General features: G+C 43.9%; 1 protein-coding gene across 2 annotated transcripts; it reads left to right on the forward strand.

Annotated features, from left to right (window-relative positions):
• Positions 1-742: 742 nt before the first annotated feature.
• Positions 743-19,462, forward strand: NDP (norrin cystine knot growth factor NDP). Of its 2 annotated transcripts, XM_068179705.1 has the most exons (4): positions 743-878; positions 10,895-10,951; positions 11,591-11,945; positions 19,042-19,462. In XM_068179705.1, the coding sequence occupies exons 3-4, from the start codon at positions 11,727-11,729 to the stop codon at positions 19,267-19,269; spliced, it is 447 nt and encodes a 148-aa protein (XP_068035806.1). In that variant the 5' UTR covers positions 743-878; positions 10,895-10,951; positions 11,591-11,726; the 3' UTR covers positions 19,270-19,462. The 2 variants fall into 2 exon arrangements, with proteins under 2 accessions (XP_068035806.1, XP_068035807.1); XM_068179706.1 differs by lacking the exon at positions 10,895-10,951 and having other exon boundaries at positions 773-878.
• The last annotated feature ends 1,727 nt before the right edge of the window (positions 19,463-21,189 follow it).

The following is a 21,189-nucleotide window of genomic DNA, read 5'->3' on the forward strand; positions in this document are numbered from 1 at the left end:
AGTTTATTTGACTGAAACTTCAGAATTTCAGGGCAGGTTGTCGGAAGCAGGGGAATTGCAGATTTGCAGAGAAGCATTTATACAGAAAATGCTTGCCTGCTTACCCAATTGGAGAGCCAGGGAATGTCAGATGATTTAGTTGACCAGTTGTAGTGAAGCAGCATATCTTGAATTAAGGATATCTGAGATCAATCACAGTTTAAAAAAGCCTAAGAAAAACAGGTCAGAAAAAAAAAAAAAGAAAGAGATTAATGAATAATCCAGGGAGCAGGTAGCTTTTCTATGGATATTTTCCAAGTGCAAACAGTTATCAAATTCTTTAAATCATTACTGTCAGATTCTTCACTTAGCTCCATTACCTTGCTTCTCAGTGGTTTGCTTTATCTTGCACATGGTCCATTTGTTTAGGAAGGAATTTGATTCAGGATTTATATTCCACTGGTTTACACATGCCACAGCGTCCTTATCTCCAGATCTGAAACAATAACAGCAATTAAAAAAGCGCCTACATTTCCTTCTATTTCCTGGCTTGCCAATAATAAGAAGTCCCTGCAGAGGGGATCTTGGCTGGGGGTGTTTTGTGATTTCTCAGATAACAAGAGCTTCACATTTCTGTGGAATTCCCATTTGCCAGCGAGCTGCTGCTGCTGCTGCCCTGATTGATATATGACTGCAATGGCACTTTTCCATTTGACATTCCCCCTCTCTCCCTCTCTCTCCCTCTCTCTCTTAAACAGCAGCCCTTACTTTTGTGTGTTGCAAATATAAAAGGCAAGCCATGTGACAGAGGGACAGAACAAAAGCATTTGGAAGTAACAGGACCTCTTTTAGCTCTCCAAAGAGTTTGAGGGAGGGAAGGAGTGGTGCATTTTCCAAAGGTAAGCATGCAAATAAGAGATTCCTACAGATTTTGAGTATCACATGGACTTAAACTGTGTGCTTAATCTCTTTATCTGACAAAGACGTTCTCCTTGTACCGTTTTTTTAAATTAAACTGTGTTTAAATGGAACCAACACAGCTCTAGTCCCTGTGTCTCCTTGTTCTTGTGTCCTTATCTCCTGTCTGAAGGTTGCCTGTTTGTGGTCAAATAGGTGGCCCAGGGTGCTTCTGAGCGGCTTGGTTAAACACCAGTTCTTGTGAGCGTGCTGAGCTCCGGTCTGCAGCTCAGTGCTGGTCACAGCCTGTGGCTCTGGCGTGAGTGGACATGCTGGGCTCTGCCCTGAGTTCACCGAGAGCGCTGGTATCACCAGCACCCCCTTTGTCCCACTGCGACAGGGCTCTACGAGCACGGGCAAGCCTGCTGCTTTAAAGTTGGACTGTTTACTTCTATCACCACTTACGCCTGCTGTTCTCTTGCCAGTCGTCTGCTGGAGTGCTCAGAATAATTTGAAACAACAGGCAATATTTATTTCCAGCTTTGTGTCTCACGCTTCGCGGGAGCACTCATAATTCGCGCATTATTATTTATCCAAACTTCCGCAAGGTTTTCCAATGGACCGGGCAGCGCTGGCTGTGGATTAGGACAGATTTAGCACACACTCTTTATTGGCTGGGAGCTGTGAGGAAAGCCCCGGCGCTCGGCTTTGCTGTGGTGCCCGGGGTATATTTGGTAGGTGGCCGGCGTGACCCGGAGCGCGGCGTGGCTGTGCCGCCCGGAGCTGACACGGGAGGATGCTGCGCGACCCCAGACCGCCCGCTGAAGGAGAGAGGGAGGCTCTGCTCCGCTCCCGGCAGATCATTTCCCTGTGTGTCAGCGCCAGAGGCACGAGCATGACTGTTCTCTGTTTCTCTGGGACGAAAGAAGCGTTTCGCTGCTGTGAGCCCGGTGACCAAGTGCCAGCGTAGTGGAACTGCGGGGCTCGGGAGCCGACCCTGCCCGCAGAGCGCGGCTGAGGAAGAGCCCCGGCTCCCTGCTGGCGTTCAGGTGAGTGAACTCATCCTGAAAAAGGTCAAGTGAATGGGTCCAGCAGCAAAGAACGGAGTAACAAAGAAGACCAGTCTCAGGACTGGGTTAGCTGCTGCTGCAGTGTCACACACAGCGTGTGCTGGGGGGGCGATTTTCTTGTGACAAATCTGGATTTGCAGGATGAGGTGTGTGTGTGTGCCTCTGTGCGCACTGACTCTCGTGGGACTGCCAGGCAGATTTCTTATCCTACCCTGCATGTTCACTGAAATTTCTCTCATAGCCTCCCTATAACACAACTTATTTGTTTCTGCCGGGGAGAGACAGCATGGCAAGGAACTCCTAAAGGTTTCTGCAGCTCTTTGGAGATGAAACATATATTTCTTATATTCTACATGGTACTTACAGTTCCTAAAGCTTTATAACCGTGGCTGAGAGGAAGGAGCTCTGCCTGTTGAAAAAGGACTGGCAAAGGGTTTTTAAAAACCAGTAACAGGACAAACTCACTTGAAGGCAAATGATTATTTAAAACCAACAGTGGGGACAAACTCACTTGAAATCAGTACTTTATTGCAAAGTTATTTTCTAATAGAAGCAATCCAGCTGCCTGGTGTGGCAAAAAGTGTGGTTGTAATAAACACAGTGCTGTTATTTGTCCCTCCTTGAGAGAATATATCGACATTTTAGGACCTGTACCTATTATTTTTCCCCTTCCTTTTGAATTACTAATAATGGTCATTTTTGCTCTTGCTGTGGGACCTTACTCATATTTATGAGTAGTTATACATATGAATAATTTCCTGGACCTAAGTAGAACTATTTGGTGAGTAACTACTTATCAGCTTGAATCAGGGATTCCCAATGTGACTTATATATACACTGATATGCTCTTGCTGCTAATGAAATCTTATTTTGTATTATAAAACAATGCTGTAACATTTTCCAGTTAAAAACAAATGTGGAAGGAATAGGTATTTCAAGCTTAGACAGTAAGATGCAATTTGATTTAGGAACAGGTTATAGTTAGGGGCTGCTGATGATTTGTTACAGGCTCATTTCTCTACCTGAAGGTGTCCCATGTAAGTTTCCTGGGTTTGTGCCGTGCCTGGTTTGGATCAGATTAATGTGTGCTGATGACTGGCCTTTGCAGAGCAGGATATTTGTTATGGACAGTCTTGGGTACAGTTTGCAGTAGCAGTACCCCAGGTAGCTCCTTAGGCATTATGGCTGATTGCCACAAAATCCATCTTCCCCACTGGAACCATCCCTCATTCACCTTTGAGGTTTGTGGTAGCATCTGCATATTCTTGCCTTCTTGACTGGCCAGGACTGCAGTCTCTCTTGCCCAGGTGGGAGGGAAACAAGCCACCTCCTTGGGAGCTCACACTGATGCCTGCTGTGAGTCATTTGACAGGGAATCCTCCCATGGTTGGCTTAATTTCCTATTTCTCCTGGGGCTGACTTTGCTCCCTTCCTGGCTTGTCAGCTCTCAGATGCACTAGGAAGTGCTCAAGGCTGTCCTTGGAACTTGGAGAGAATTGACTATCTATGGTGAAAGCTTTCATGAAACCACTGAAACATTAATTTTTGCAACTTGTCTGGTGGATTATTTGTCTAACTGAAAGAAAACAAGATCCTCTCTTTCCCCCTCCCCACCTCCCAAGCACTATTTTAATTACAATTATAAATATTTGATAGTTATAAGTATTACAAATTCGTGTCTCATATTCCTTCTGAGTATGAGGAGACACTTGTCCCTGTGAGTTTTAGGAAGGTTTTGCTACATGAGATTGTAGGCCCCTGTCATTTGAGCAATCCACCTCTGGAGGAGGACGCATCAAAGACACAAAGTGCCTGCGGCAGCAGCTATGGGGTAACTTGCTGGGGCAAAGGATTTTTCTCAAACCCCATCCACTGAGCTCTCAGAGTCCTGAGGGTTTACAACCCTTCCAAAAACTCTTCAGAAATGAAACCCCTGTCACTGTAACCACCCCCCCCCCCCCCCCCACCCCATACACAACAGGTCCTTTTGCTGAGCCCAGCTAAACTTTTGCCCTCTGTGATATCTTGTTCCCCCGGATCATTGTCGGTTGTGTAAACACGTGTTTCTTTTCATCAGTGTTAAGTGTTCTGCCTCTCGGCTCCCCTGCCCTTCTCCGTGTGCTGGTATCTTGGGACGGGGTGAGTAGCCATGTTCAGATCACCTTTTTTTCTGCTGCCTGACTTCACACTTAACAGTCCTTTTGCTGAAACTCAGTGGCAGGAGAAAGCTTTAGTTGGGTCAGGTTAGCTCAGGTGTCTGAGCCAAGAGCACCCCACTTTGACCACGCTTCTGTGCATGCATATAAAGAGATGTTGCAGTCTCTGCTGGCTATGGTCAGCTGTTATTTCCTTTTTATATGTGTCAGTGTGGAACATATTAAAATTTCTCAGTAGTGGTATGTTAGGAATCCCTCTGATGCCCCACCTCTAACTTAGCAGAACAATAAAAGCAAGGTTGTAGTAAGCCTTTGAGCAGCTGGTCGTCTATATATTCCTCCTTTTCTCACATAATCTAATTCAAACTATTATCAGGGTAGCAGTGGCACTGCCACTTCCAGACACCATCCGTCCTTGTCCTGTTTGCTGGAATTTCATTGTGTGGTATGGAGATCCTTTCTACTACAGGCGAGTGTAGCCTCTCTTCTGAGAGTAGGGGGCTGCTGGTGCCATGGAGACCCTGGTCCCAGGAATTCCTCCTCCTCATTGCTATTTTTCAGCTTCTCTTTGTTATTTTTCTAGTTGCATCAATCATTTTTACGGCTCACGCTTGTCACATTTTCGTGCTTGTTATTACTGAGCTGCAGACTGTGTTGGGCCGAGGCAGCACAGGTTACATTGCCCTTTAAGACATGTGGGTTGAGGATCTGAGTTAATGCCTCAGCTCTGGTTTGGCAAAGGTTAAGCATACCATGGCAGTGACAATCACATTGCTGTCATAGCAGCACGGCTCAAAGGGAATGGGACCTAGGGGAACGCTGCTCCCCTTGTTAGAAGACATAGAATTGTTACCATGAGCCAAATATTTAGGTTCCCTAATTATCAGAGGATGAGGTATATGGATGGTGGTCTGAATGCTGCCTGTGTATAAAAGAGGAAAGGATTTTGCCCCTGGGGTCAGAAGAGAGGGAACATCCCCTTCAATCATGTGCTGTCTCCGGCATGCATAACACTCTCTGCTGGTCCCAGTGGCAGGGATGTGTTTGCTTGGTGTTAAAGAATAAAAAGACCCATTCCTACTCCTGCATCTATTGATAACTACAGACCTTTGAGTTTGCTGGAAAATATGCAAAAGACAGAGAACAAAAACTGCCCACCTGCTTGTAACTCACTTCAACAGGTAGAGAACACATGCCTGAATGCCCTAGACCTCTCAGCAACTTGTAATTTGGCCAAGAGTAATTTTGCCTCATGTTGGGTCATAAGACTGAAGTAGAGGTAATTACTGAAGCAAATCCTATAGCTAATGCTTGGCTGGGAACACATGCACTGTAGCCAGCAGCCACCCTTGCTGGTTTGCCTCCTGAGAGGGATGGGCAGCCCTAGGCTGCTCAGCCTGCACCTGGTGCTTCACCAAGGAGTAATCCCAACCAGCACCCTCTGGATGGATGACCAAGTGGAAAATTGTATTCCTCTGCTGTCTGAGACTCGAGACCATGACTACTCTGCTATTCAGTGAGACACAAGAATAAAGAAAGAATCCAAGGCTGGCATCACCTCACCATTAAAAGGCTCTACTCCCTCATTAGAGAGATATCCCATGCATGCCCCTAATCAATCTATTTAAAGCTTCCTGGAAGCAGGAAAAGGAAAGAATAAAAATACAAGCACTCTTTTGTCCCCCAGTAGTTATTCTTTGTGAGTGCATTAAACCCTCTTCTCCGTGTTGGCCTGTGCCTGTCTGCTGGCCGGGCGCCAGCCCGCAGTACCCACTGGAGTTTGTTATTTCAACCGCCGAGCAGGAAGGCACCTCCTGCTCCCCCTCTCCTAGTACCTGAAGGGCTGGAAATATTCTTGGGAACTTCAAAAGCAGAGGGAAGTTCAGACAGCTCAAGTGCCATTCAGCTGGATTTGTTCCACCTCATGCACCGGGTCCCCACGGCGGGAACACTTTTGGGGCCTTAAATGAGCCCAGGGAACCAGTCCCATGTATGCTCATCCCATGTGTGCGGAGCCCCCCAGGGTGCTTCCATTATGTTTGCTGCAATTGTCATGTTGCTTCTTATGCTTCACATGCCATGGTCTTCCTATTTTATTTCTTTTTTCAGTCTGCTTACAGTCACAGATATTCATCTCCTGAAATATTAAAAGACTTAAAGAAGTCTCACAGTAAAAAAATGATTTCCAGGAGTTTCTCTCATCACAGCTTTAGTAGGACCAGAAGATGGACTTCTCTATCATGGACAACCAGATAAAGAGGCTTAAATTTCCTTCTTTTGAGCCTGTTTTCCTTCTTGCTGTCCTTTTCCTTCCCCTCCCCTTTTGCCCACCAGCTGCTGCCAGCTCTGGCCAGGAGTTTGTGTTGTTTGTGTGATGGGTGGATGGAGCTCCTGGACCATGGATGAAGACATTCCCCTTGGCATGGAAGGGGACAAGCTCCAGCACAGCTGGATGTCAGGCAAGCAAAACCTCTTAAGCACAAGACCTTGGGGGAACATTCATTACTTAGAGCTGTAAGGATCTCACTCAAAATATTTGGTTCGGTATTTGCCTTTCCTCAGGATGGGAAGAAACCTGTTCAACTATTGGGTGGAGGCTTTCTCAGACAGCTGGGGTTGCCTGTGTTCACCTGCCGCTGCCTGGTTGCCATGTGGCCCTCAGTGGCTCTGTCAGGTGTTTTGACAGGCAGCTGCAGAGTGAAGTGAGGATTTTTGATAGCATGCACAGGACACCAGCTCCTTCCCTTCTGGCACAGAAATGACCACAGTAAAATACCTAGATAAGATGACTGCATTTACTTACAGAGCTAAAAGATATGCTGGAACTGACAAAGGTTCTGAGGAGGTTCTACAGAAAGCAGGGACAGACACAGCCTCTCATCTGGGCTTGCCTCTCCTACTCCATGAACTGTTCTTTGGAATGGCTCAGATTGTCACTGGTGCGATTCAGTCCCACAATGCTTCCCAAGCCGTTCCCAGGCATGGTGTGGATGGCAGCGTGGGCTGGAAGCCACCTGAGTGCTGTGGGTGCTGAAGGATCTTTGGGAACAGACCATGCTGCCTTTGTCATGGCAGTGGAGAATTTAACCCTGCAGAGCAAACCCTCGTGGAGCCTGACTGAGTAATTTGCCCATTACAGTTGTTTCCACTCCAATCAAGACCTTGGAGAGTGAAGCTCCCAAATCCTTATCTTCCTGGAAAATCTAAACTTTTCTAAATTCGATAAAGTTCTTGAGGAATCCATTTTCATCTCATGAAGAACTTTGTGGTGCTTTTTCTGTCAGAACAGCAGCAGTGAATTGACACACACGTACATATATATACACATACGTGGTTAGTGACACTTTTTTAGGTCTGGAGTTTGGAGAAACTGAGTACTCTTGCAACTCTTCTGTTTACATAACAAATTCAGATTGAGGGAACCACATGGTAGGATCCAAGTAATTGTGTTTACTAAATATGCACAGCATGCAAGGCCAGGCTTAAGTTATATACACACACCGCTGCTTCTACGGGATTTTGGCAGCCTCCAAAACCTAAAAAGCATTGAGTGATTTAAATGGCACCCTCATCTTCAAGCAGGAGTCTCAAACAAAGAAAATGCCCAGTGAAATGAAGGCCAAGCTGAACATATATGCCTGCCTAATATGGGGGGCTGAGGGAACAGCTAACTAGAAGTACACCATAAATGAGCTTTTCCACTGCTCCCTTCCCACCTCCCAGGGTAAAAGCTGTACAGATCCAATAGACCTTGGGAGAATTGCTCAGTTCTTTCTTTTTTCCAAGATACATAGCAAAAAGGGAATTTCTGTTTACGTTCTCACAAAGTGACTGGCTAAATAATTCCAGATGATGGAATGTTCTTCTGTCCTTAAAGCAAAACAAAACCTTAGCCTTCACCATTCTCCAAATGACATTAAAACTATGATAAGAAATCTTTATTATTCAGAAAGCAGTTAATAAGAACGTGGATTTGGAAAAATAACCCTAACTTTGCACCTATGTCCACATGCAATACAATCTTAGACTGTGTGTTAATAGGGTCCTTCTTTGGGATGTCTTCTATTTTTCCTTGAAGTTTTTAGGTTAACAGCTGTAGCAGTTTTAGGTAAGAGCTGGAACAAGCTTTAGTATGTTATGTCTCTATGAAATCCTGAAAACTAGGTATATGGAAAGGAAACTAAGCACTGCTAACAAAATGTACTTCCCATATCTCAGTGAATTCTGAAAAAAAATGTGAAGTAGTGATTTTCATCCACTGTTGGGCCTTGTACTGTTTGCCATTTTGTAGCAAATTTTCAGCCTGAGGATATAATGTCACATTTGCATCTTTTTCTTTACAGGATGCTGTAAAAAGGGAGGGTTTAGGCTTCCTTTTTGTTAGCTTAGCAGATGAGCTGTCTACCACAGTTTTTGCATGAAAAGAAAGTGAGGAAAAACAGCTGAAACAGAATAAAAAAACATTCTCTGTGAAATTGTTGATTTTAATAAAAAAGTGTATTTTCCAAATGAAACAAAATGTCATTGTAATGATGATTTATGAGCACAATTGTACTTGCTTCTGTTTTTTGGACAGAAGTATAGACTGGAAACTACTCATGCCAATCCTGATAACATGTGCTATCTAGGATTTTATAATTTCAGACAGCATTTCAAAAGGAATGCAATTTTTAACTTAAAGAAAAAAAAAGGTGCTAAGTTCAAGTGAAATGCTATTGCACAATATCAGCTGGAAATGGAAAATATAATGCCAACATACCTCATCATGCTGATGTACCTAAGTGAAAATTTTTTTTTTTTTACAGAATCAAAAATCTACACCCTAACTTCCATGTGTTTAAATGTCCCTCTAAGACTTTTTCTTCCATATATGTTATATATGTTATATATAGCACATGTGATTGAAAAATGTATGTGCATGCTTCCCATAGGTATGTCAGGAGATACACCTTCACATTTTACCAGTGTGTCTATAAACCAGTGTAACCACTTATTTCACAAGAGATGGATCATACTTACAATGGTTTTCCCTCTTTTTTCTTACAAGTGTGTGATACTTTTTACTTCTTTCAAAGTATTGTTACGAAAACCTGCTACATTTCTTTGTTAGTGAAGTATCAGGGCAATTTTAAAAGGTTGTGGAAGTGTTAATACTTCTTGTACTGTGCTTATCCTGAAGAAGGTACAGCCATGTTCCTTTTCTCACACTTTTCCCTGTGTCTTTCCAGCTTTCCCAGAGCGTTTTCATGAGGCAGACTCTGTGTCATCCAATTATTTCCTGAAGAAAACTAGGGAGATAAGCCTTTGAAAACTGAGCCAGGACTTCAGATTTCTCTCACTGTATTAAATCATACTGATCAAAACCATGGAAATATATAGAAGCACAGAATTAACAGTGGGACAGAGAGGATGGGAAATGGGGATGCCTGGGTGTAGTATCACATGAAATGAGACCGTCTAATATCAAGTAAATTTATTTGGACAGAGAGGGAATTACAGGGTGTGTAATAATGATTAACTATGTTGGAGGGAGACCTTGCCAAGCAGCATGTTTTGGTCAGCCTCTCTATAAAAAAGAATAGGAATGTAGGTAAAAGGTTAAACATGGAGGAAAAAAATAGTGCATCTCTCCTCCTGTTAGCTAATCCTTGGGCATCATCTGCATGAACTGGAGTAGCACAGTTCATTTCGGGGAGGGAGCCTGTCCCAGCTCCCATGACCGAGAGATTTCCCTCCTATGCTGCTGAAATGTTTGGAGGGATATTTACTGACATGAACGAGGCTGTGCATAATTGTATCTGAAATCCTAAGTGTTTAATGTTGTTTGTTTAAGTTCTTTATACTGCAAAGCCATTGTATGTTTTTAATGCCCCAGTTGTTGAGGAAAATATACCAGGTCATATGTCAGACTCTGGGAAAAAATATATTGTCATTTAAATCCACTGTCACATAATTTTTCCTTTCCTACTTAAGCACATGGATAATAGCCTGAAACAACAACAACAACAACAACAAAATCTCTAATACACAGAGCATCTTTGTCTCTCCAGCACACAGAGCATCCCTAATAATATTTCTTCCCAGCATGAGACTTTGGATGTCACATCAGCGCCATCCCAACTTGGATGAACTCTGGAACTGTTTGTCACTGCTAGGCACTCCTCTCACAGAAGTGCTGGAGGAGGCTATAAAGCAATATACAAATCATCAAGCACTCTCGTGGGGAGGCTGTTTGGGAGATGAGTATCAGTCAGTTTAGAGGACTGCCAGCAAACCAGAAAACAATTTTGAAAGAGGCTTGTATAAGGCAGTAAAGCTCTTTAAATACTCAAGAGGTTCTGCCGGAGCATTTCTTTGTGAGTAGGGAACTGTTTTATCTTAAGTTTCTTCAGAAAGTCTTTGCACTTTTAACTGTACTGATGAGTATCCTTTGACAATCCTTCATCGGGCTGTGTTTAGATGGATAATTCACAGCTCTTTCAAGTTATATCTGTTTGTAGTAAAAGTGAAATTAATCACCCGGTTGGGACTACAGGCTTTGTGAGAAGGATCAAGGGACTGTGAAGAAGCAGCTGATGGAGATATTCTCCTTCCCCTGCACGCACAAAGCTCTGGGCAGCGTTTCAGGGACTGTCCTGTACCTGTTTCCTGGAGAATCTCCTGATCTCCAACACGAAACAGAAATCCAGATGCCTGGGTAGATAGCCATATGTCTCCACCTGAACATATTTCTTCCCAATTGATAGCTGGGCTAGTACTTGGATTTTATGGAATAATAAACGTATTTTTCAGATGCTGCTCTTTAATTAGCTGGGAAGAGACTGACAGCCAGAAAGTGCTGCCTGACAAGTAAGCAAACAAAGCCTGGATGTGTGTGCATGGGAATTTGGTGCTCAGAGGACAGGACAGCTCAGCCAGAGGCCCGGGTGGTTCCTCATGCAGTGCTCAGCAATCCACTGGGAGACCGCTTTGCTCATGCCTTGGCTCGCACCTTCAGCATCCCTCCACCCTGGGGGTGTCCCTTGTCCCTGCAGTTGCAGGGCACGGCCAGGCAGCCTCCAGAGCCACAGCTGAACCTGCCTCCAGCCTCTCCATGTGCTGCCTGGGCCAGACATTGCCATCTGTAATGTGGAAGGCAGCCAAGCTTTGGCCCTCCTTGACACTCTGAGTGGGTACACAGTCCTTCTGATTTGCAGGAATTTCTGATGAATTTCATCACCAAGTGGAAAAGAATGGCATTGCACCACTTGTGATGTTGAAAGTCAAAAGTCATTTCATCTCCCTGAAATGATAGAACAATGCTTTAAAATAACAAGGCCTTGACATCTCCTTCCTAAAGGCCATATTCCTTACCTGCTGTGGGAATTATGCTCACTCTGAGCAGGTATTTTGGCTAGCAAAGGTCCTGAGTACCTTAATACTATTTATGTCTATTTTCTCTAGAGGTCTTTTTGCTCAGGATTGTGATTTATGTTGCTTTTATTCCAGCTGTGCAGGAAATTCTTTGATGGATTACAATCTCGTCAGACTCCAACTTGAGAAGAAGAATGACAGCTCAGACACTTAAACCAGACTTTTCACCATCCTGGAAAGGAACTGGCTTCCAGAATTTGGAGGGTTTTTGATGCTCTACCTCCCTCTGCTGTTACCAGCGAGAAGTTCCTCGACAATGGGAAATCATGTACTGGCGGCTTCGATTTCCATGCTCTCGCTGCTGGTGATGATGGGAGACACGGACAGTAAAACAGAGGGCTCCTTCCTGATCGACTCCGACCCCAGCCGCTGTATGAGGCACCACTACGTCGACTCCATCACCCACCCCCTCTACAAGTGCAGCTCCAAGGTAAGGCTCCCCTCACCTCCTCACAGCTTCGAGGGAAGAGTTGTTAAAATGAGCCTTTCTGGGTGATTTTCTCGGTGTGAATTCCTATTCCTATTCCTATTCCTATTCCTATTCCTATTCCTATTCCTATTCCTATTCCTATTCCTATTCCTATCCAGAGTCTAGCAGCAGAGGCGCACAGATGTGAAGATATCCTGTGTGTACATAAGAACTGGGACTGGAGATAAAGGCTCTTGACTTGCTTTTCACCTTTTCTAAAGGAGAAATTCACAATGATGGAAAAGCTTACATGCAGTGAATGACAAGATTGGAAAGAGCATATTTGGGATCTCAGCTGATGGCCCCAAAGAAACGAGCTAGTTTGGAAATTTAGATCATCCCAGTCACCCCATCCTTCAAATGAATGTTTAATCTGGAGCAAGTTCATAGCTACTATAGGTGAAGTTCTGAGAAAAAGAACCAAACTGTACAATGGTAATTAAAAAAAGGTTATGAAGGATATTGCTTATTTTCTCCCTGCCCACCCCTTTTTCAAAGCCTTTTTTTACGTGCAGAATGACACTTGGATGGTTACTGTAGGGCTTAGGAGCAGACAGAAATACAAGATAGACTTTCATTTGGGATTTCAAGCCTGAAAAGTTTTGTGTCAAAGTGGCTTAGCAGCCTGTGCATGTAGCCTACAGCCATTTATTTCATTATGTGGAGAAAAAGAATTGGGAGAAACAATGGGAAAATCCTTGCTAGTCCCTTTTGTCTTGTCCTAATTTGTTCTGTCTGAGTTAACGCAGTCTGTACATTCAAATGACTGGGCCATTCCTCTGTCCCATGGGAAGGGGCTTTGCCTCAGGCACTCACATCCCAGGATTAAGGAAGGGGAAGGACTGCCAGCTCCAGTGCTTTTGCCAGCCCTGTGTTGGGTAAGAGAGGGATGGAAGGCCGGTGTGTGACAGGGTTCATCACAAGAGGGGTGCCTGCCTGGTGGCAAACCCCAGCAGCAGGGAGAAATTACAAGGAGAGAGGATCCAGAGTTGGGATGGATGCAGTGCTGGCTGCAGACACCCCAGATGCCTTCGTGTGCAGAAGGAGTCCCTTTGCTTCCCACAGACAGCGCAGGGGTGAGGGAACGTCGCAGGTAGCTGCAGATCACAGAAGCCAAAATAAAGCATGGAGAGAAATGCCCACAGAAATTAAGACCTGCTGGGTGCTCTGTGCACCAGGACAGCTGCTGCCCCATCCAAAATCCTGCAGCCAGGCTCATCCTGTGCCTGCTCAGCAGAGAGTGGCTGGCAGCCTCAAAATTGGGCACAGGGAGCCTGCTCTGCTCTGGGCTGCCTTACACCGTTCTCTCAGCACTGCTGTCTGCTGGTTTTGCATAACCATGCCTGATTCACAGCAGTGGGAGCCCAGAAACTTTTGCCCTACTTCTTCTGAATCCAAACAGTAAAACCATCCATTACTTGAGATTCAGGAGAGGTCTTTTGATTTGCTTTTAGGCTAGACTAGAACTCTTTGCCATCTGGGAGACACATGGCATTAACACAGAGAACTGCAGAGCTGCATCCCCTTGTGCAATATTGATTTTAGTGCAGTTCACTTCAGCAAGAGGCAAAAGTGACAAAGTGTAGGTGTGCGGGTGGTTTTCATTTACAGGTATCTGTGTGCCACCAGTCCTGCCCTCTCTGGACTTTTCTGATCACCTGATAGACTTAAGAAGAGGGAGGAAGGAAAGGAAAGGAAAGGAAAGGAAAGGAAAGGAAAGGAAAGGAAAGGAAAGGAAAGGAAAGGAAAGGAAAGGAAAGGAAAGGAAAGGAAAGGAAAGGAAAGGAAAGGAAAGGAAAGGAAAGGAAAGGAAAGGAAAGGAAAGGAAAGGAAAGGAAAGGAAAGGAAAGGAAAGGAAAGGAAAGGAAAGGAAAGGAAAGGAAAGGAAAGGAAAGGAAAGGAAAGGAAAGGAAAGGAAAGGAAAGGAAAGGAAAGGAAAGGAAAGGAAAGGAAAGGAAAGGAAAGGGAAAGAACCCATAGACAAATCACTTTTTTTTTTTTAGCTTCCCCAGTGACAGAGAAAAGCAAAAAACAATCAGGCCTTTAGGAGTGGGGCTGATGGAAGCGAGAACACACAAAGCGTTGTAATGAAAACCATATCATTTCAAAACTGAGCTTTGAGGGAAAAAAAGTTGTTGACATAAACATTAGCAATTCTGGCTGCAAAAGTCAGTGATTCTTTTCAAATCAAGCCTTTAATGGAAATCATGTTTGAAAGTATTATCACATATTCTGTCTTCCCAAAATCCACAACAGTTTCAAGAACACTTCTATAACAATACTGTGAATTGTATGGACTTTCTCATGAAGTGGATAATAAAAACAGTTTCCATACAAAGTGAAATAATTTCCTAGAAAGCTCTTTTAATTCAAGCTTTTTAATGTTGTTAGGGGCTTTTTTTGGTTTTGTTTTGTTTTGTTTAAGTTCTTAGGTTATCTGAATCATTCTGGTAGACATATGGCTTCTGTTCTGGGATCTAGTAGCATATAAACACAGAGGAATATTAGACATGCTAATTAAAGCTAGATGCAATGTCTGTTTATATACATATATATATATATATATATATATATATATATACACATTGTGATAAAATGTAACCAAGACAAAAAAAGGAAAGTTCTGTGGGAGTAGCTGTGGGAATTGTGGTACTTTTTGTTTCCACCAAGTTTCCATTGTGGAAGCTTGGAATGACAGTGTCAAGGCAGAGACTTTGCCCTTTTTGGGGTGATAGATTGGTTTCACTGAGATATCCTTTCTCACTCCATATGTTTTCCCTTTTGGGTGTAGCGTAGAGTTACAGAAGTCAAAAAGTGGCTTCAGAAATTGCAAGACATATTATGTTTGCTGTCTGTCCTGGTTGAAAAAGGATTATGTCCACTGTGGTTCTCTGTGGAGGCTGCCAATTGCACCCACATGGGAAATAGTTTTGTTAAACATCCAGCCAATATAATTTAATCATTAAAATCCCTTTTGCTCGTGGCCTCAGGCAGGCAATGAAAACAGTTTTCCAACTCCTTTGGAAACATAGTCTATTATAGTAACAAAACGTACAAAAGAGACACAAAAGGGGGATGGGAGAAGGCCATTTGCTCCAGAAAGATGTTTTCCTTTGTCTTCAAGGAAATGTTTGTAACGAACTCATGAGGTATTACCTTTCCTGACTATATTTGATTTACCCTGACCTCTGTCATGGAGACCCAGTGGTCTCCATCAATGTGCTGGGTTCCCTCACTGCTCCCAGAGTCTCCTAAATTTCCACTAAATGTCCAGTTTTGGCTATCACAAGCGCTTCGTCCAGATGTGCCAGAAGTGTGCTACCACTAACAGTCTCACACTAAAGAATCCAGCCCAGGGAGACACAGAGCAGATGAAGAAAGATTTAGCAGATGTTTGAAGACATTTACTCCTGAGGTAGCTCAGGAGATTTTCAGTAATGCCTGCTTGCAGCCAGGCCACGGGAACTGTGTGAAAATCTGTTCTCAGGCATCTCAGCCCATCTGCTTTTGAGCTTCAGCTTGTTGCTGAAGGTGCAGAAAAAGAGGACTACAAACACTGTTAATAACACACCAGTTCACAGCTTCTGGATTTCCAGAATAGAGCTCAAATGATCAGAGTCAAATATTGCCTCAGATTCAGGTTGCTCTCTTTTGTACCTATGAGACCATTAACTTTAAATAATAATGATAATGATAACAATAATGATAACGATGATAACGATGATGATGATGATGATGATGATGATAATTGATAATAATATTCTTCCCTAGCTGCTCATAGACCACGTGGTTCCCTTGTTTTAGGACACTGTGCTTCTGGATCCAGCCTTGCAAGGTGACATGCACAAATTCATATGTGCAAGGGCCAAGGGCAGCCAAGAGGTGTTGGGTTATTAAAATACCCACATGTTTTTACTATATTTACACACCCACTCTATCACTGTGCAATGCAGCATAGCATGACTAATTATTTAGGTGATAATCTCTATTGCACTATAGTACATGGAGCAAATAAGCAGCCGGTGCAATTGATTAAAAGGCAAAGCAAAGCTTTCAAAGTACATCTCTATTTCCAGCTCATTTGCACACCTGCCAAAAATCCACTGGTGCTGTTCTGGATTCATGAAGAGGAAGGTAAAATTTTGGTTAGGACTTTAGTTAGTCCAGAAGGTTAGAAAGCTATGAAAATGGGAAATTTGATATTTTTTTAGCCTGAAAGTTCAACTTGATAACCTTGGGTTTGTGCCATTGGTAAGAGTTTACACTGTCATTCAAAAACAAGGAATAAAACCAACATGGTGTGATTCTACATTATATAAATACTGACCTTAATCTTATGAAAAACTAAGTAGCTAGCAAAATTGCAGATTAAAATTAGAGCCTCCACAGATTAAAACAAGTTTTTAAAGACAAGGCTGACAAATTATAAATTGTAAATTATAAATTCTAAATACAGTGGCACATTGAATAAATATTGGCTGGGTTTGCATTAGGAAGCCAGCTGTTTATATTGAGACAGAGATACTGGCACATCAGATAATTCTACCCTATAATTACTCTGGATAACTCTTTTCTAGTCCTGCCAGTTTCTTGAGGGCATGTTTTATTTTTATTGGCATTTTTGAAAGTACCTGCAGATAAAGGAGCAGACGTGCATCATAAAACTTCTTAGGGTAATGGTACCAGAACCTGACTGATTTTTCCAGCTCCCGAAGCATCTACCACCAGAAGTCAGCCCCACCACACAGCAGTGTGTGCTGTCACATTTGGGCTGAAATCATAGAAATGATTGCTTGGAAGGGACTCTAGGGACAATCTAAACCTCCCAAAAAGCTGTTTCTGGCTGTTGTACGTCCCCCTGCACTACTTCTGAGGAGATTTCAACTCTGTTGTTTCTGAAGCCTTCAAACAGTTGTCAGGTGCTGTTGGATTGCTCTTCACCCCCAGATTTTATTGATGCTCTCCAAGGTCTGTTCCAACCTGGTTAATTCTGTGATTCAGTGATTCATTTGGGAACAGCGTGTGACAGAGAGTGCACAGCCTGGTGAACTGGTCAAGGCAGGGGACCTAACAAGAGCTGTCAAGATGCTGGGAAGGAAATTACTAGTTCAAATATCCCAATCTGCTCCTTTCCTTTGCAATACAGGCAGGATTAGAAACCCGCGGAGCTGGTATCTAATTAGATACCTTCACCAGCTGCCTGCCTGAGAAGTGAGGTTTATTTAGCAAGGGAAAAAAGTGGATCTTTATCTCTGAGTAATGGGGTGACAGCACTGCAGTGATTGTCCCTTTCATGTTCTCTATACACTAAAGACTCTGCTATTAAGGAGCTTAGTGTAGCTGATGGGTCTAAACCTCAGGTGTGACTCAACAGTACACTGAAATTTCCCTTCCACCATATTAGTACAAACAGCTGAAGTTAATTTATGTATGAATATGCAGTTCCACAGAAAGGAGACCATACATTTATGTTACAAATCTTAAAGGATGACAGATTTGTCAGAAAACAACAAAAGCCCATCTCTAACTAAGAAGCAAAATGGTACCAAGCACAGATCATCAGCTCATGAACATATCTTCTTTGTGACCTGTGTTGACTGGAAGAGTTAATATATTAATACATGAGTACATTTTCAAGCACAACATTTAGCATGCAAGTTCTCTTGCAAGAGTAATTTTTAAGCACTGTACAATGGATGATCAGAACCTTTCCCATGGATGCAGGCAGTGCTGGCATTTCCTACTTGATTTCAGGAATATTCTCTTTCTCTTTTATCTCACCTTTCCTTACAACTCTGACTAAAGAGAAAATTAAACATTTGCTGTACCTGCTTGCATAGCTTAGAGATCTGCAGCCAGTTGAGCTTGTGCAATGAAAGAAGCCCAAAAAGGTTTAACACTGTAAAGTATTTGCTGTCACATTTGTAGTTGTTCTTTCATATTTTCTGGAAAAAAACATGAGATATGTGTAGCATGGTTAAAATGTAATGTTCTCCCCTAGTTATAGGAAAGACTTACAACTGTTTTACTGCCTACTTTAGATGGTATAATAAGCTGATACTGAAGTTTGTGTTGGTTAAGCAAAATTAGCTGACACGGATTTAATATTTCCGTCCCCATGAAAGAATAGGAGTCTGTTCAAACTTGTACAACACCCGTTATCAAGGTGGTAACAGCTGTTTCTAACACATCATTTGCTGAGCTTTAGAGGGTCCTTCCCAAGATTTATGTAGTGCTTAATGCTGTATCTCCTCTGCTCAAGGTGTTGTCGGGGAGTAGGTGACTGCTCATGGACTCTCCTTCCTTAGTGCCTCCTGCTGTGCAAGTTACCTTGTTCTGGCCATAGCTCACATTTGAACTCAGAAGAAGAAACCTGGAGCTGCACTGCTGTTTTTTTTTTTTTTTTAATTTCAGTAGGGAATCTTCATGGCAACCAGTTCAACTTCTTTCATATTTTCACTGCTTTATGCTATGCAGTGCATTTTATATAAATACAACTGATGCAACGATATATAGATACACATATAATTGCAAATACATGTTCAAGGTGATCTTTATCAAAGGAATGAGCTAGAAAATACTTCTTTAAAGCAATAAATGGAGCATCTTCTGTATATTTCTACTTTACATGTTCATATATGTAAACTCAAGACATGAGAACCAGTTGGTGTGTATACTCAGAACACTGGTAAATACCCAGCCAAACAATCAGCCTGGCTGATGATTTAAGGGCTTGACTGCCATGGACCTGGAGTCAGCAAGTCACAGGTGCAGTCACGGTGTCTGGAAAGCAGGGTTGGCTGTGATCATTTGGAGCCCCAAGGTCAGTCCAGGTCCTGCAGTCCTTGTTGGTGTCAGTGCCAGGGATTTCAGGAGAAGCCTTTTCCTCCTGCCCACGTTATCTCCTCCACTCTCTCTGACACAGCCCAGGGGCAAAGCACGCTGTGGGGCTGGGATGCAGTGACAAAACCCCAGCCAGGCTGGAAGGAGGCTCCCGCTGCTGGTGTCAGCTGTGTGCTGGGGATACGTTTCCTAACCGCTGTGCTTTCCTTGGCAGATGGTGCTGCTGGCTCGTTGCGAAGGCCGCTGCAGCCAGACCTCGCGCTCGGAGCCGATGGTTTCCTTCAGCACGGTCCTGAAGCAGCCCTTCCGCTCCACCTGCCACTGCTGCCGGCCCCAGACCTCCAAGCTGAAGGCCATGAGGCTGCGGTGCTCGGGGGGCATGCGGCTCACGGCCACCTACCGCTACATCCTCTCCTGCCACTGCGAGGAGTGCAACTCCTAGGGACCAAGGGGCACGGCAGACGGGGACAAGGGGGGGAAGAGCCCCAAGAAACAATCCAAGGTCAGGCCGGCGCTCCCAGCACAGGATTGCAGCGAGGACAGGACTAACCAGGCTGGATTGAATCTGAGAGCAGAAGTACAAAATATCCTGGGTTGCTGGATGGTGCTGGTATCGCAGTGTGGGCTGTGACAAAGGCAAAAGCATGAGGACTTGTTTTTAAGAAGCCTTTCTTTTTTTCTGAAAGGATATTTTTGAGAGTTTCTTCTTTTCCAGACTCAGCTCTGACTACAGAGACGTGCTTTTACTTTAGGCCATGGGCAGCAGGGGAACAGAGAAGGTCAGCCAGATGACAGCACTGCAGTCTGGAAACTGACATTTGGACAGAGGATGGGCATCAGTTCCCACAGAAAACCTCTTAACCTACCAATTTATTCTCAGTTTTCTAGTTATACTGGCCTTCAAAGCAATCTGTGCTGTTGGCAAGGGTCATCTGTTACTGACCTAGTGGCCAAATGCTGGATAACTTTAACCGTGGTTTAGCAGAAATTACAAATAAACCATTGAAAAGTGAACTGGATATGAAATGCCATGCTTGGAATACCCAGCCTAGCTGAAACAATTATTTGCACCATGTGTCATCTGAGTTTAGTGGCTGAGCAACTCTTGGGAAGGGAAAGGTCATGAGACTCACTATTCCCTTCTAAAAGCCTGGAAATGCGACACATCATATCTGTCGCAAAAGCCATTATTCAAAGGCTAAAAACTAATCAAATATTAAAATGCCACATACTAGATGGAGTAATTTCTTAATTTAAATAGACCAGTTGATGTATAGAACCAGAGCCACCAAAATGATGATTAAACCTAGGACTTATTTTCATCTATAGTTCTTAGGCCATTGAGCAAATACCATTTTGCCTTTTAAAGACAGGCAATCATCAAATTCTAAATCTCAGAATGACAGGGGATCCAAAGTTTAGGAATGCTATTTGGTATTTGCTGAGAAACTCTGTCCCTCCTCCATCAATATGAGGTTTTAGGAAGGTTCAGTCACAGTCTATTGTGACTTCAAGGGACCAACATAACTTTTCTTATCTCATATTAAAATTCTTATGTCCTTAAATGGCAGCATATGCAGTCAGCCAGCAGCATGTCTGTGCTGTCCACAGAAACCTGGCTGAGCCATTGTTTTGGCAGAAGTCATGAGGGTGTTGAGAGCATCTTTGCTGTGTAAGGATTCAGGATCAGTGTCGCCTGTGAGCACCATCCTACAGTTATTGCCTGGGATAGACTGGATTGGCTGCCATGCACAGCAGTGTCTGGCAGGGTCCCATGGAGGGAGGGGAAGTCCTTTCCAAGAGCAGAGTTCAGCCCATCTGTTCAGCTCCACCCAGTTTATTTGCAGCAGGTGCCACGCGCAGCAGCTCGAGGACGCACACTGCCGAGTGTGACAGGGAGTCCCCAAGGTCTGACAGGGAGCAGTAACAGGGGTTACTGTGGCTGCTCAGGCAAAGCCTAATTCCTTTGCCTCTGCCTCCTCCTGGTGAATGTGTGTGGGATGTGAATGCAGAGGTGACAGCCACGGGCCTTGCAAGACAAACCCTGGAGTAGGATGGCAGAGGAAGAGCACAGGATGGGGCACAGGAGAGAGCACAGGCACCATTCAGAGAGGTTTGTGGTACATGGGAAGAATTCTGTCTTCAGGAAATTACTTGGAATTCTGTCTTCTGAAGGTGACTTGGAGATGGTTTTCCAAGACACAGAGCTGTGGGCAAACCAAAGGGTGAACCCAACCCCCAGAAGCTGAGGGGCTCAGACTGAAATGTCAGAACTGGGAGTGATGAGCCCCAGTGAGCTCATTAGACACCATGTGTTGTCCCAGGACTGTCAGTCATTCCTTTCACATCTGATCATGGTCTG

This window comes from Anomalospiza imberbis, chromosome 2 (assembly GCF_031753505.1).
Source record: "Anomalospiza imberbis isolate Cuckoo-Finch-1a 21T00152 chromosome 2, ASM3175350v1, whole genome shotgun sequence".
Classification (NCBI taxonomy): domain Eukaryota; kingdom Metazoa; phylum Chordata; class Aves; order Passeriformes; family Viduidae; genus Anomalospiza; species Anomalospiza imberbis.